The following is a 16460-nucleotide window of genomic DNA, read 5'->3' on the forward strand; positions in this document are numbered from 1 at the left end:
CTAGGCCTGCCCAGTGATAAGGGCCGATCAGGGTTTTCTGGCTGCTGACCAGGGCCTTCCTTCTGGCTGCCAGCCAGGGCCTCCATTCCCCAGCTGCTGGCTGCCGGCCAGGGCCTCCCTTCATTCCACGCTGCCGCCTGATGGTCAGCACACTTCATAGTGAGCTATCATACTCCCGGACAATTTGCATACTAGATATATATATGCATTTGATAAGCTTTTATTGTGACCTTATCATTTATCCCAAATTCTATGTTTTGTATCCCTTATTGCCTACTTCTCTATTTAACTATTACAGTGTTACGATCCCTCAAATCCTTTCTGGAGTAAAGAATAAACTAAACAAGCAAACAAAAGCACTGGCTTCTGTGTCAGCTCTGGAAGGCGTTCAGTGTGTGCCCACGTGCCATGTCTTTCCAGAAGAGAGGACTGAGAGCTCAGAGAAGGGACGTGCCAGATGGGTCCACATGTGCAAAGGGGCATTTCCCCGGGGCCTCAGGAAATCTCAGACCAACTAGTCCAGGCACATGTTTCTTAAATAAAAATTTTCAAAGTAAATTGCAATCACTTGAAAAAGTTAATGAAATACATTTTCTCCATAAATGTTTATAAATGTCTTTAGAATGAATAGAAACCAAGCTATGTACAAAGGCTGAAATAGTTTTCAATGGCAAAAGACTTTCAAAGATTTCTTTCCCAGACCTACTATACTACTGCCCATCAACAATGACAGGGACTCACATTTTACATGCCAGATTGTAAATGACGTCTGCGAAGTTGTATAGATTCAATAGGCATACCAGCCCAAGTGAAATGGGGCCATAAACACACACAAAATAAAAAAAAATTGAAAACAAACTGGCTATCCTGTGCGCTTAAATGTTCAATAGCCACTGTGAATGTGAGCCACCAAAGCTGAGAAATAAATGTTAACGGATAGTCTGTAAGACTTTCTAGTGCACCCCTACAGCCATCTACTCTGTGTAGTGACAGTAATTCACTGTTTTATAATACACACTGACAAGATATAAAGTCTTCAGTTAGTGTAAGACTTCTGCCCCAGACTCTTAACATCTCCTTATACACATTTAATAAAATACATCCTACATATAAAAGTAAGTTTGAGTCTGTTTCCCAGGCCTATAGTTTGCTCTATGAAACAGCAATTAAGGTTATTATGCAAACAAAAAGGTGAAGTTAGGAGACTAACAATTGTACCGTAGCCTCGTCTTGAACCATCCCCAGGCCACGTGCTGCCCTGGAAATGCTGTGCACTCTGCTCTCCTGTGGGCAGGAAAGGACCACACTGGGCAAAGTAAGGTGAGCTCCTAGGAGTACGGCTGGCTTTCATCTGATCATGCTATATGCCTATGGACCTCTTGCTCCCGTAATCCCACTGGTTCTAAAGAAGAGGACAATGTGACTGAGGAAAAGTGACTGAAAAGAATTTCCAAAGTAGTAAGAACCTACTCGTGACTTAACCTGTGGCGAGAGCAGCTTTTGGCATTTGAGATGGGTTACAGAATTTGCATTCTCCCACCTAAAACAACTTGTCTCAAATAAAAGTACTGTGACATTTTCTAACTATAATCACAGCAGGAAGCGTTATTTATATTCCGAAAGGGAAATAAAACATAAGTAGATGAGATTTCTGTTCTTACATATTTTCATCTGGCTTTATTGCTCTTTTCAATAAAATGGTATCTTAAATTCCCTTGATTTATGTGTTTGCATTTATGCCAGTACTATGCTGTTTTGATTACTGTGGTCTTGTAGTATAGTTTGATATCTCCAACTTTGTTCTTCTTTCTCAAGATTGCTGTGGCTATTTGGGTTCCATATAAATTATGTGGTTCCATATAAATTTTTAAATTATTTTTTCTGGTTCTATAAAATACAACATTGGTATTTTGATAGGAATTGCATGAATTTGTAGGTTGCTTTAAGTAGTATAGACAGTTTAATAATGTTAATTCTTTTTAACAATGAGCATGGTATATGCAAAAAAAAAGAAAAAAGAACTGTATGGCTAAAAACAGTTAACATTAAGAACCTTTTTTACAGTCTTACTGACTATACCTGCATTTGTTTCCTGTATTGTGTTAGTTAACATGTGTGATTGTTTGATCCCCAATAGATGGGACGCTCCATGAGGCATTGCCTGGACACAGGAAGAGAGGCCTCACTGACTTAGTATAAACCACTTAGCTCTTTTTATTCTTCTCAGCTTATGATAATCTATTAGATTAAGATATTTTAAATACCAGTTTCAAGGCCTCCAGAAAGTAAAGGATTTAATTATTAATCATTAGTGATATTAAAATATTAAATATTAAATATTTTAGTTCTACGTAATTGAATTCAGTGCAAAGGAGAGTAATGGAGGCAGTAATTTACTTGGCATGTAACAGCATTATCTGTTTATGTGAAAACATAAGGCTTCAGACATTACTTTCTTGTGTGACCCCATATGGATGTGTTGGAAATCACTTGTGTTAACGGAATGATTTTACTTACAGCCACTATAAGTGAAAGCAGTTCATGTCTCAAATTTGAACTGAATAAGAAGTCTACTGCATGAGTTACCTCCCACAACAAAACTGTAAATCTTAGATCCACTCTAAGTGCTCTGTATACATTTTGGTTAGAGTTAAGAGTACTATGTATCCAAACCGATATGTCCCTTTGGGGTGTGTTATTTTCAATTCACGACTCAAGGCAAAGACCGGGGAATGATTTCGGATGAATAAGCAAAGGGATATTCTGCAATGTGAGACCTGTATTCATGATTTTACCTGATCTGCCCACGAACCAGAGGTCTGTTCTTTGTCCTATTCATGTTTGAATCAAACGGCACCTCAAAAAACTGCAAAAAAGTTGAAAAAAGATAAAAAGTATTAACTATAAAGTGAAACAATTCTCTTTTGCTTTAGTTCTATAAATTTCCCACAGTAAATATCCACAGTGAATTCCACTTACCTTTGATGGGACACATTAACCCTCTTGGTACTGTTTGGAGGAAAAGTTCCTGAAGAGACGCATGTAAACATTATCTGCATTAACTGTCAGGAATACACACAGGTCCTCTGTTATTTACTTTGAAACCATGTAAACATACAGTTGCATGCCTCAAAGCCACTGTTTCAGGTTGGGAGAGGGATACTTGAATCTGTTTGACACAAGCACGGTTTTGCTACTGCTCTATATGGAAGTTAAATATGACTGAAAGGTGTATCCAAGTGCCAAGCCTACACGGGTGAACCATGATGGCCACATTTTGTCAGGTTAGCTAAGCCGGACTATGCCTGTTCCTGTTTACCTGTAGCTCAGGGACAGCCACAGGGGATGTTGCATGAGACCTGGCAGGTGGAAAGCAAGCGGCAGCCGTGTTTACGCAGGGAAACTGGGGTAAGGTCAGGCACTATTGCAGCTCACACACACGCGTGGGTCTGCTGTGTTGCCTGCAGCACGGAGGCTGTAGCCTTCCCAGCTCTGGCCAGATCTTAGGCTTCCAACAATCCCTGCTCGTCCACGTCTCCCTATCTTGGGATGAGTCCCCGTGCTGCTCCATGCAGTGCACCAGCTCTTCTGCAGTCCCTGTATCATCCAAGTTGCAGGCTTGAAAGCTTGAGACATACGGTTCCATTTGTTCTCACGAGTTTCAGCTCACCCTTGCAGACTGCAGTCGCTCTCACTTTCCTCTGCTTTCCTGATGATGGCTCTGCTGACGTCAGACCAGCACCAGGTACAGGTCCAACAACATTGCAGAGACCGCCCACCTCCCAGGACCACATTCCTCACATCACTCCTCGTGGTCCTGACGCTCTCATCAAACCCTAACTGATACAGGCTTCTTCCCATACTTTCAATAAGGCCACTATTTAAACATATTTAACTTCTCAATATGTTCATCTTATATAATGATCTAAATGGCAGGCTTCCTGAGATATATGAATTTATATTCTTTTTAAAAAAATATATGTTTTTATTGACTTCAGAGAAAGAAAGGGAGAGATAGAAATACCAATGATGAGAGAGAATCATTGATTGGCTGCTTCCTGCACACCCCCTGACTGAGGATCGAGCCCACAACCTGGGCATGTATCCTGACCAGGAATTGAATCATGGCCTCCTGGTTCATAGGTCAATGCTCAACCACTGAGCCACGCCAGTCAGGCTGAATTTATATATTCTTGTTAAAGAGAGCTATGCAAATAGTTACCCAAGAAGAAATTTGTTAAATAAATCATCAGTGCAAAAATATGTATGTTTGCAAATCGCCTTACATTCATTTAAAAATAATACATAATTTATGTGTTAAAACATTCTTTGCCTGTAAGAATATTTATTCCTTACTGAATTAGTTCAAGTTACATGTAATTAAAATGTTCTGTCTGTTGACACTCCCTCCCTTCCCAATATTCAAACACATTCTATAGGTATTTCAAATAATCTTTCCTTCCTGAACATTAACTCAATTTCACAGAACTAATGAGGATTGCAATGAAAAATAACATTATTTAAATGCTGGTAAGATGTTACTTATATAACACAAACTCTTGTATTAATAGCTATCTTGGCAATTCTCAAGTCAGTGTGTGTGTGTGTATATGCAAGTTCCTAGTTCAGGAATTCTAATGAATTATTTCATCTGGATGAAGAAATATATTATTTTTTTCTACATTTCTGGCAAATCAGCCACCCAAAGATGGGAACTGAGGGCTCGACTGTGTCAACCGACCTGCAGGGCCCATCACTTGGCAGCCACTTCTGACTCCACGAATTCTTACATTTATTCGGACAAGCAACCTTGGGGCAGAAAGACCATGCAACCGAGACTGAGGACTCATTCCAGTGAGGGCTGGGCAGTGCTTCCTGGCACTGAGGGGCCAGAGCTCGCCACGTTACTGCATCTGTCTCTCAGGTGTTCTCTGTAATGCCTTCTAACAGTTAGTTTACTGCTTTGGTTTGGATATTTAAACCACACCTCTAAAACACAAACATAATATATTAGATGAGAAATTTAAACACTTTAGAACCTATAGTTTGCTTTGGGCTATTCACATTTTTTTCCTGTGCTTTATAATAATGCGATTATCATTTCAGTTGGATACAACTACTTCCATAAAAGCAGCGAAGTAAAACTCCTTTTATATGTGTTGAAAATAAAATACAAGTGCACTATTACCAACCCTTAGAATTTAATATACTGTTCTTTCCCTTTTACTATTTCCCCACGACTTCGCATGGTATCAGAGGTAACATGCTATGTGAGCCCACCTGGACAGTGCTCACACCACACTGGTCAGGGCCGAGCGTGTGCTCGGTCTGCCTTCTTTTAGAGCAGCGGTTCTCAACCTGTGGGTCGCCAACCTGTGGATCGAGACCCCTTTGGGGGTCGAATGACCCTTTCACAGGGGTCGCCTAAGACCATCGGAAAACACATATATAATTACATATTGTTCTTGTGATTAATCATTATGCTTTAATTATGTTCAATTTGTAACAATGAAAATACATCCTGCATATCAGATATTTACATTATGATCCATAACAGTAGCAACATTACAGTTATGAATTAGCAACGAAAATAATTTTATGGTTGGGGGTCACCACATGAGGAACTGTATTAAAGGGTCGCGGAATTAGGAAGGTTGAGAACCACTGTTTTAGAGGCTCTGCTCATTGGATCCCAAATGGCCTACTGCCTGGTACCTTTTCTCTGTGTCCCCTTCCCCTGATACAGTGATTGGTTTACCAAGTAGGTATCTGATTCAAACTGGGCCAATGAGAGTCCTTCCTAGGGATTTTACACACGAAAGCCCAGGCCTCTTCTCTTAGGATACAAAAGAAGTGGAGGTGAGACCCAACATTGGCACAAGGACACAAGGGAAGTGGAGGTGAGACCCAACATTGGCACAAGGATAGAGAGAAGTGGAGGCGAGACCCAACATTGATTCCTTGGGTCAAGTTAGGTCCATGGCTCCACCTCTGCCTTTTCCAGTTTACGTCAACCCTATATGGGTCTACACTTCTTGCCTCCAATGTCCTAATACGTGAAGACTAAAAATTTCAAACATCTGAGCAACATACTGCACAGAAATGAACACCATGCTTTCTCCATCCCGTCAGCACACAATTTATTTTCTATGTTACAGTTTCAAAAGAAAAAGTTTTTCTCCACATCTCTTTCTTCATAAAAATCCATCAATCTTTGTGAATTCTTTTCATTTTTTATTCAATTTCACTGCCTCACCATCTTCCTTCCAATCAGTGAGATAATCCTTCACATTTCTTGCCTTCCAGCAATCCTAACATCTATTACTCAGGCTCTTGGGTTGCAAATAGCAAAACCAAATAAACACACACATAAACAGAAAACAACCCAAACTAGCTCAAATTAAACTGGGGCTACATCTCTTACAACAGGCTGTCCAGCTTTAGAAACGACTGGATTCTCATTCCAGGCCTGAATCTGCATGGTGTATTCCTGTACGCAGGCTCTTTCCATGAAGCAGGAGAGATGTCGTAGGCAGGCCCAGGCCCTTCCTCGAGCAATCGAGCAGAGGGGTTGGCTCCCAATGGCTCCAAAAGAGAAGTCCAGAGCCACTCCGGGCACACACCATCCTGGCCAGGGCACCAGTGGCGGCGGTCCAGTGTGCACGGAAGGGTGTGGGTGGAAAGATACAATGACACGGTTCCCACTAAAGCCACAAGTGTTATTTTTTCTATAGAAAAGAAAAATTCTATTACCAGAAGTGGGAAGATATCAAGCAGACAGTAGTGAAATTATCTAAAACTCAGAGTAAAGCTGACAGCCCCAAGTCAGTTCATTTCTTATGTGTCACACCTATAAAACAGCTTGCCTATCGTGGGAGTATTCTTAGTTTAAGTACCTGTAAGGCATTAATCACTGTAAACAGCCTTATGAGAGAGGTCAATATAAATTATGTTTACAGTGATTTTTCAAAAAATGTATTTTATTGATTTTAGAGAGGAAAGGAGAGAGATAGGAACATCAATGATGAGAGAGGATCATTGATCAGCTGCCTCCTGCTCGCCCTTTTCTGGGGATCAAGTCCGCAACCCAAGCATGTGCCCTTGATCAGAATTGAACCTGAGGCCCCTCTGTCTGTAGGCCGACGCTCTATCCAGTAAGCCAAACCAGCTAAGGCAGTTTAACAGCCCTACTTAACAGAGTACTAAATGGATCATTCTCCCCGCCCCCTTACAGTCACATGATTAAGACATAGGACACTATTAATATCAATGGATATATATTTATTAGATACCTATTATAATATTTTTGCTTTCTATTATATTATGGTTTTGGATTAGTAGGTAATTATTATTACTCCAAAGAGATGATGCTCAGCTATAGCATATGCATATAAATCCTTCTAAAAGACAATATACACTTATGATACTATCACATTTTGTAAGCTAAAATGACAGATACCTAAAGTGGACAGGAATGTAACTTGGCCCAAGGGATGAACTTTCTGTCCCTACTTTGATTAATTATACTCTCTGAAAAAGTAGATGTAGTCTAGAGATGTTTGGCAGGCTCAGAAAATATTTAATTTGATAATGAGGTGAAACTTTTTCTTTCCCTATGCTAAACAACGACAGCAACATTCTTTCTAAATACTGAACAGAAAACCAAACACTGAACCTTGTCAGAGTTTGTTGTTCCATCCATCAGGTGTCTGTCATTCCAATGTGTCTCCCATCTTCCAAGTCCAAGATAATGTCTCAATCAATCTCAGACCAAGTTAAAGGGACGCTGAACAGAATAAATAAATAAGCAGGAAGAGGCACTGTTCCCAGCAGGCCTTGCACACCACATTTCAGTGTACACATCAGTTACACACCTGGTCAGCCATTACTTTGTCCTTGTCACCAGTGTTTTACTCCCAGGCCTAGAGTAAACAAATTAACTAGACTCACTGGTCCCGTGGATTTTCCCTGGAGCATTTGGAATGCGAGTGCACGTGAGCTCTGGCATCCCTCAGAGTGGCTTTCCCTTACGTGGGGGCTGCAGCAACATTCTCCCTTAACCTACTCAGCCACCTCTCACTAAGCTGCATTTAAAAGTTTCCCCTTAAAGCAGGGGTCCTCAAACTTTTTAAACAGGGGGCCAGTTCACTGTCCCTCAGACCGTTGGAGGGCCGGACTATAGTTTAAAAAAAAACTATGACCAAATTCCTATGCACACTGCACATATCTTATTTTGAAGTAAAAAAACAAAATGGGAACAATACAATATTTGTATTTGCATGTGGCCTGCGGGCCGTAATTTGAGGACCCCTGCCTTAAAGGAAGATAATAAAAGGCATAAAAGGTCACCAAGCACTTAGCGGAGGCCAAAGTGCCACGCCCGGTAAGTGATACACTCAGAAAGTCACACTGGTTTGGACCAGCATCAAAAAGGGCGCCATGTGGCTACCCTTTCTCTTCCAGGAAGATCTCAATTAGTAACTCTGCTTTCCGAAGGAGATAAAGGGAAACACATGAAAATGCTTATAATATTTGTCCCTGGGTAGAGAGTGTGGGATGATCTGTTATTCCTTACCTACTGTATTTTTCAACTGTCTATAAAGTCAATGTATTTTATACTTAGGGAAGAAAGGGAAGAAAGTCTACCTAAAGCAGTGGTTCTCAACCTTCTGGCCCTTTAAATACAGTTCCTCATGTTGTGACCCAACCATAAAATTATTTTCGTTGCTACTTCATAACTGTAATGTTGCTACTGTTATGAATCGTAATGTAAATATCTGATATGCAGGATGGTCTTGGCGACCCCTGTGAAAGGGTCGTTCGACTGCCAAAGGGGTCGCGACCCACAGGTTGAGAACCGCTGGCCTAAAGGATACAAACACAGAATCCAGACAAACACTTTTTAGGTAACTAATAAGGAATTACTAAACTGACCTAGTATAAAAGCAACATTAATGAAGGCAGAGCCAGTTAGAACCTTTCTGCCCCCAGAAAAAGCCACAGAGAGACAAAACGATGCTAAGTATTTCTGGAATACTTCCCTTTTCCCTCTGAGCATGCTCAGTGCCAGCTCCTTCCTTCAGGCTGCTGTTTTATTTTGCCCAGATGAGCACAGCCTCCTACCCACTTCCTACCTCCCACCAATGTTCACACAGTAGCCTCAGTGATCTTTGCAGATGCAACCCTGATCACATCACTGTCCGGCGTAAGACTCGCTGGGCGGCCCAATGCCCCAGGAATACAGTTCATGCTCTGCTGTGGCCGGTAAAGCTCTTCACAAAAGCCTGGCCCCTTCCACCTCTCCAGGCTCTTTGCTGCTCGGCCCGCTTGCCTGCTCCGCTCTAAGCACTCTGAACGGCCTCTCAGCTCAAGGACACGCTGGCAGTTCTTCACATACCCTACCCCCTGCCACGTAGTAATGATCTCAGGACTATATCCAACTTCAGGGAGTTCTTAGCAGTCCCTGCAATCTTACTGTACCTCTCCAGTCAACTGGGCCTGCTCTGCTCCTCTCCACATGGAGGATTCACATCTGGTCCATGTGCGAGCATCTGACTTCTCCTCTATTTCCACACCCTCCCTTCCATACAAGACATGGACTTCTACTTTACTAAACACAAAAGTCCTCTAACAAAACACTCCTTCTCTCCTGCCCAGGACTACTTAGTCCCTCCCCTTCGCTGGCGATCCTGCTCCCTCCCCCTCCTACAGTTCCACCAATTACCCCTTTCTCTACACAGCATATTCAGCCTGTGTCTTTTAGCTGGATTATTCCCATCTATAACCACGCATGCTTAATTTTCCCCATCCCAACCCCTCTCCCAAACCCCACACAGCTCCCAATGTCCTTATCTGACTTTAGCATAAGGTGAGCATTTGCAAAAGAGAGAAAACAGCTGCGTCTCTTAATATACATGAAGTTTGGGGCCCACATCTTAGCCAGCATGTTCAGTAAAACAGGGTGTCCAAGGTGAAGTTAAGAGCCTTCTGAAAATTTCCAAATAAGCTCAAGGGAATTTCCTCTCTAACAGCTGCCAAGGGCTATACTTCCATTTTTGCAAACAGTATTTTAAAAGGTTAATTCTGAAGGCCACTTTTAAGAACACATAAATGCATTAAAGCCCATTAAAGGGTACTCATATAAACAGACTTTTTAAATTGCAAAATAGAAAAGATCTTTTAAACTAGGGCTTAAAAAAATTAGAGAATCTTTCTTCAACTAGTGCTCTGTCATCATAATATAATGTGGACACAAGACCATCATACACATAAATTCTTGTGGGTCCCTCCACAACTATAAAACAAACAGGCATGCTGGCTGACAACATTTACAGTGATAAAATAATGACAACAGTCTCACTCTGAAACAGTTCCCTAAAATACTACAAAGAGTTTAAATGCCACTATTGGAAAAAAAAAATCAGAACATCAACATTTGTAAAAAGCAAGAAATAAGTAAGATCATCCCTGTCTAGGCCTCCATGGCAGAAGAGGGACCCGACACTCATAAAGAAAAGGTTATGCCATATGTTGAGCAGTAAAACTGGCAAATCGAGAAGTTCAAATGCTGCTATTACATACATCTGGTCCCGATGCAGTGGGGGTAGAGGCTTGAAAATCATTAAGCAATCTGAGAACTCCCAAACAAAGAAACTGTAAAATTCTGAACTATAAAGCAAAGGAAACACACTTAATCCCTCAGGAGCTGCAGTGTGTGTTTCACTGGGCGCCCCTCCCTGTGAGGACACAGCAATCCACCAGGCTGAGTGACACAGTATCACCGCTGCCGCCCCCTGTGGCACGCAGCCAGCTCGATCCAGCACTCTGGGCACCTGTTGCTTTAATCAACACATTTCTCTACACAGCAGAGAGAAACAGAGAGGGGAGCAATGAGGAGGCGGCCGGAAGGAACCGGGAAAAAATAAGTCTCATTCATTTTGTCTATCAGAGAATATACACTTAAAATAAAGTTACATGTGTAATACTTTCATCAATAAAGTTTAAAAAAATAAAGTTACACATGCTTTCTGTAGGCCTTTAATATTAAAAGATTAATATTTGAACTTCAGATACCAACAATCGAAAGGAAAATAAGATTAGATTTATTAAGAAACACCAACATTCTACTATATTGTCTTAGCAAAGTGATTTGCAACCTCCCCTTAATGAACCTGAGTTTCTGTGATGGGGGTACAATTATGTGTGTTTCAACTTTAGTTAAATTTTCTCTGTTGCCCACTTCCCCCACAATCCTAATATACTCTCTTCTTGATTCCCTAAAATTATTTTAAGATAACTTTATGACAATCTCCATGTTTAAAGCAAATAGTCTATTACAAAATGTTCTTTATGAATTTAAGTGGAAAAAAATGGAATGTAAATGAAAACAATGACTATTACATGAAACAACAATGAATACATAATAATAGAAAGAATAATACTTGCATCAAAGGATAAAAATAGCACAGAAATATACTGTATTGGGACATTTTTAAAGAGTCAGAAGGAAACACAGGTGCTAGACAGTAGACGTTAATTGGAGTACTTTTCACAGCTTTTTACAATTGTTTCTGTTCCTATATCCCCAATGCTTTCCTTTCACCTCGCTTACTAAAAACGCCTTATTCCTGTGTCTGCTACATTCAGAATATGTAGCTAAGCACAGAGTTGGGCCATCCACGAGAGAGGAGGGCCGACAGCTCCTTTGCTTAAAGGGAAGAAACAGCTGAAAATCCTTTTAGTAGGGCAAGACACTGGTCATGCACAATAGATAGGATATCGGGTAATTTCCCCGAAACCTCAAAGGTTTACGCTTCTTCCTGAGAATCCAAACCACACCCTGGAGTGTGCTCTGAACACAGCCCCTGTGCGCTGAGGGCAGGACGCGCACTCGCCCACCTTCCAGAACGGCCTGTAAGGAACACAGTGGGCAACCCGTACACACAATCTTTTCAGTCCTGTTGAGAGCAAACTGGGAGGAAATGGGCCCTTTGCTAGAATATATGTCTTAATTATGTATTTATGATTTTCTATGTTTCCACAAGTTATCCATGTAAAGTAGCAATGTAGTTTCCTGACAGATATCAGTTAAGAGTGTTAATGTCTCAATGAAGTACTTCCAGAAAAAAAAAGGCTTTAATTTTACTGACTACATTTCTTTTGAGCTTCTTCTTAAATACAGGCTAGTGGAAGGAAGGGCAGGTCTTCTCAGGGAGCCCCTCACTTCCTTTCTTACTTTCGTTAAAGGGAAACAGTAAACGCACAGAAGAGTAGAGTAAAGTAAAAGCACAGGAGAGCGAAGGGCTGATATTAGTCATGGGTTTGGTAAAATAACAAATGATGACAAGCTGGTGCCAGACTAAATTCCAAACAACACAAAGTCAGATTTTTCATACAAAACATTAAAAAAACTTATTTGAGTGTATTTCTAATCAGATATTTTATTTCATAAATGTCAAATGGTTCACAATTCTCAATTTAACATAATCATCTATTTAAAATATCTCCCAGATCATGTGCTCCTTCTTTTATGTGAGGCAGAAAAATTCTAAATTACATGCAGCAGCATAAAACACAAAGTAATACGAACCATTTCCACCCCCACAAATCCATAACAAATAAAAAGGTAAACAGACCTTTTATAATTAAATCTGTACTAATATAAAACAATGCTAGATAATAAATGTCTTTATAAGAAAATAATCTGGCCCTAGCCGGTTCGTCTCAGTGGAAAGAGCGTCGGCCTGTGGACTGAAGGGTACTGGGTCCTGGGTTCAATTCCGGTCAAGGGCATGTTACTTGGTTGTAGGCAGGATCCCCGGCCCTTGACGGGGCATGTGGGAAGGCAACCAATCGCCGTATCTCTTTCACATCAATGTTTCTCTCCTCTCTCCTCTCTTCTCTCTTCTCTCTCTCTCTCTCTCTCTCTCTCTCTCTCTCTCTCTCTCTCTCTCTCCCTCTCTCTCCCTCTCTCTCCCTCTCTCCCTCTCTCTCTTCCACTCTCTTTAAAAATTAATGGAAGAATATCCTCAGGTGAGGATTAAAAAAAACCCAAGAAAATAGTCTGCAACGCTGACTATTACTACATTTATTTTAGCCTATCCACTTCACGGTGATTTTTATTCCATAATAAGAATAGTCTAAAATATTCCCCATTTTACAAAAGGCAGTCTTTATAGGTACAATGCAAATTAAAAAGACAAGTCACATTGGGGAAAGTGATTGGGATTTTTTCAACTGATTTTAAACAGACAAATAAATTAGCACTTTAATTTATAGTTAGGCTTAGAAATCCTAGACATTATCCGTGTATAAATTTTTGAAGGGGAACAGCAATAAAGCAGCATCTAATTTATGTCAATATAATTTTTCAAAATGATAGCTTTAATAATTAAGTATATTTGAGGCATCATTTCCTTCATTTATCATAATGTGATGACTTAAAAATTAATTTGATTAAAAGTATTTTTTTAAAAAATTACCATCACTAGTCAAGATTTTGAAAGCTATGCAACCAAGAAATCAGATATAACACTGCGATTAATGAAGAACAGGCTCACGGAATAATATTAATCACAAACATTACATGATATTTAATAATCTAAATTTTTCACTGCCTCATAATCAATGGGATTACCATTAAGAATGTAAAATGCTTAAAATTAAACACAAAAACATAAAGACCATGAAAATAGAATACAGTATTTCAATATCATTTACAAATAAAGAGGGAAAATGTTCTTTTTTTTAAAAAAAATTGTTTCTATTGATTTCAGAGAGGAAGGGAGAGGAAGAGAAAGATAGAAACATCAATGATGAGAGAGAATCATTGATCAGCTGCCTCCTGCACAGCTCCTACTGGGGATTGAGCCTGCAACCAGGTATGTGCCCTTGACTAGAAAGGAACCTGGGACCCCTCAGTCTGCAGGCTGATGCTCTATCCACTGAGCCAAACCAGTAGGGCAGAAAATGGTCTTATAAAGAACAATAAGGAACTCTAAATTTAATGGGTTTAGTTCATTTTTAATAAATTCCACTTCTGAAACTACATATTAAGGAAATAAACCATAAGTAGAAGAAAAAAGGACAAGCTAAAAATAAGAAACAGACCTGCTATAGCGCTGCTTTTAAAGAGATAAAAACTGGAAGGAGCACTAGCGGAACGGTTAAGAGGAATGGCTAAAATGTGGTAAAACACCGTGAGGGACTATCAGGCAGTCATTAAAAATAGACTAGCCCTAGCTGCTTTGGCTCAGTGGATAGAGTGTTGGGCCTGTGGACTGAAGGGTCCCAGGTTCGATTCTGGTCAAGGGCACATGCTTGGGTTGCGGGCTCGATCCCATTTAGGGGTGTGCAGGAGGCAGCTGATCAATGATTCTCATCATTGATGTTTCTATCTCTCTCCCTCTCTCTTCCACTCTGAAATCAATACAAATATATTTAAAAAAATAGAAGACTAAAAATATGGAAAATGCTTCAAACACTAATATTGTAATTTGTTTGTTTAAGAGTAGTGGGTCTACGTTTTTTTAATCTTTTCAGAATTTTATTTTATTGTAATAATAAGAAGAAAAATAAACAAAAAGTATAAATTATACAGATAGGTGTGGCTACTACATTCTTTATAAACGATGTGCACCCAGTTTGCAAATATTTTAAAAATTAAATGTTACATCACATTTTCCAAACCACATTAAAACTTTTAGGTTTTCTAAAACACATTAGAAATGTAAGTTTTTCATCATCAATGTTTTTGAAGGTTAGTCTGAGGGAGGGAAGCCCTTTTGAAGATGGCAGGTCAAACAGACTTATAGAAGAAGCTCCTTTTAGAAAAGGCTTCTTCACTTTTAAGAAGAACTCTTTTCAAAATGCTATTTTCCACAGCTTTATTTGTTTATGCCGAGCGGCAGCTCGCTAAGCCCAGGTTTCTCAGGATTTTTCTTCTCTGGGACTATTACTCTAGCATACTCTAATTTGCTCAAGCACTCACAGGCATACCTCCGGCAAGCGAGGGGGCGATCCAGTAACTACAAGCTGAGACCATTTGACACTAAGTTTTGGAAGCAACAGAAGGATCCTCCTAGGTATAAAGACTCAGATATGCACATCTGCAGCTTTCCGCTTCGAGCTACCATGTCGAACAAAATACCTAAGTGTGCAATCATCATGCAATTTTATTTTATTGCCAAAAAATCCCATTTACTTACCCAGGCAAAAGCAATAACAAAAATCTTTTAGCTAGGTTGCTTCATTTGAAATTTCCTAATGAAAACTTCAGTAATAAAATTAAAACACCGTTTATTTTGATCGGCTTTCCACTTGTACATGTTCTTAGCTATAGCTTTAGTAATTAAGAGAATATATTTCCTAGGAGGTGAAGCAAAATTTGTTATGAATAGGTAACTGACAGATCCTGGCTAGTGTTGTGAGGATTCGTTAAAATGGGAGTCTCTCGTGGCAACCATTCACAACTTTATCAAAGCAGGTGAAAATCTATAGTTAGTCTAGTAACTGAATGAATAGAATAGACAAGCAGAATATAGAACACCGTGGGACAGTGCCTTTTTTAATACTGGTAAGACTATAGCAATGCAGTGATTTCTTTTTAAAAAATCAGGAGCAAGGTCCTTGTGACGGAAGGCTTAGTGACTGAAAGTTTACTGTTACCAAGCTGGGCTGTTTTGGGCATCAAGCATTATCTCACTGAGTAATCCTCACCATAGCTCCATTAGGTATGTATCATCATTACCTTCACTTGAAAGATGAGGAAACTGAGACCTGGAAATGTAATTAACCAAGGTTGTAAGGCTTGGATTTGAACCCAGGCCGTTTGATTTCTGAGTCCGTGTGCTTAATCACGGCCCCGTACACCACACAGCTTCAACAAGAGACGATGGCTAGGATGAGAATATGACGAGGCAGAGCGAGATGAAGACCCTGGCTCCAGCTCACGGTCTAGCTCAGGTGATAATACAGTGTGGCTTTGACTTACGAGTTTAATTCGTTCCAAGACCGAGCTCGTTAAGGAGCTCGTTACCTCAAATTACTCTGTCAACTCAATGCAAAAAATCAGCCGAGAGACAGCTGGTATCTCAAAAAACTCGTTAGTCGGGACACTCGGAAGTCAAGGCCCCACTGTACTTATAAAAAGAGGCAGTATGATAAGATTCACAGAAATGCAAATAATAACTGCCAATAAGTTCAGAGGAAGGACAGGTTATGACTCTCAATACCGATACACCCCAAATTTGGCCCACCAGGCACTTGAGAACTTTTAGCAAAAGTCTACCTTTACTTCTGCAGCTATTCAAGACCTGGTTGGGGGAACCCTTCACAAGAAGAATTGTGAACTTAAAAAACAAGTTTTGCCACCAATGCAGCAATTATCATTAGGAGGGTAATATGAAGACTATGTTTCAAATGATTTTATTATTTTCAAAAAGAACCACCGGTATGATTAC

General features: G+C 40.1%; 1 protein-coding gene across 2 annotated transcripts in view; it reads right to left on the reverse strand.

The window, feature by feature from the left end:
* LOC118672203 (protoheme IX farnesyltransferase, mitochondrial) overlaps positions 1-16460 on the reverse strand; it is a 117819-nt gene that overhangs the window by 31270 nt on the left and 70089 nt on the right. For both annotated transcript variants that reach the window (XM_036341738.1, XM_036341739.1), the window contains exon 5: positions 2796-2866. In XM_036341738.1, the coding sequence (XP_036197631.1) occupies positions 2796-2866 (71 nt within the window). The remainder of the gene's footprint in view (positions 1-2795; positions 2867-16460) is intronic.

Source organism: Myotis myotis, unplaced genomic scaffold, assembly GCF_014108235.1.
Source record: "Myotis myotis isolate mMyoMyo1 unplaced genomic scaffold, mMyoMyo1.p scaffold_m19_p_17, whole genome shotgun sequence".
NCBI classification, from domain to species: Eukaryota; Metazoa; Chordata; class Mammalia; order Chiroptera; family Vespertilionidae; genus Myotis; species Myotis myotis.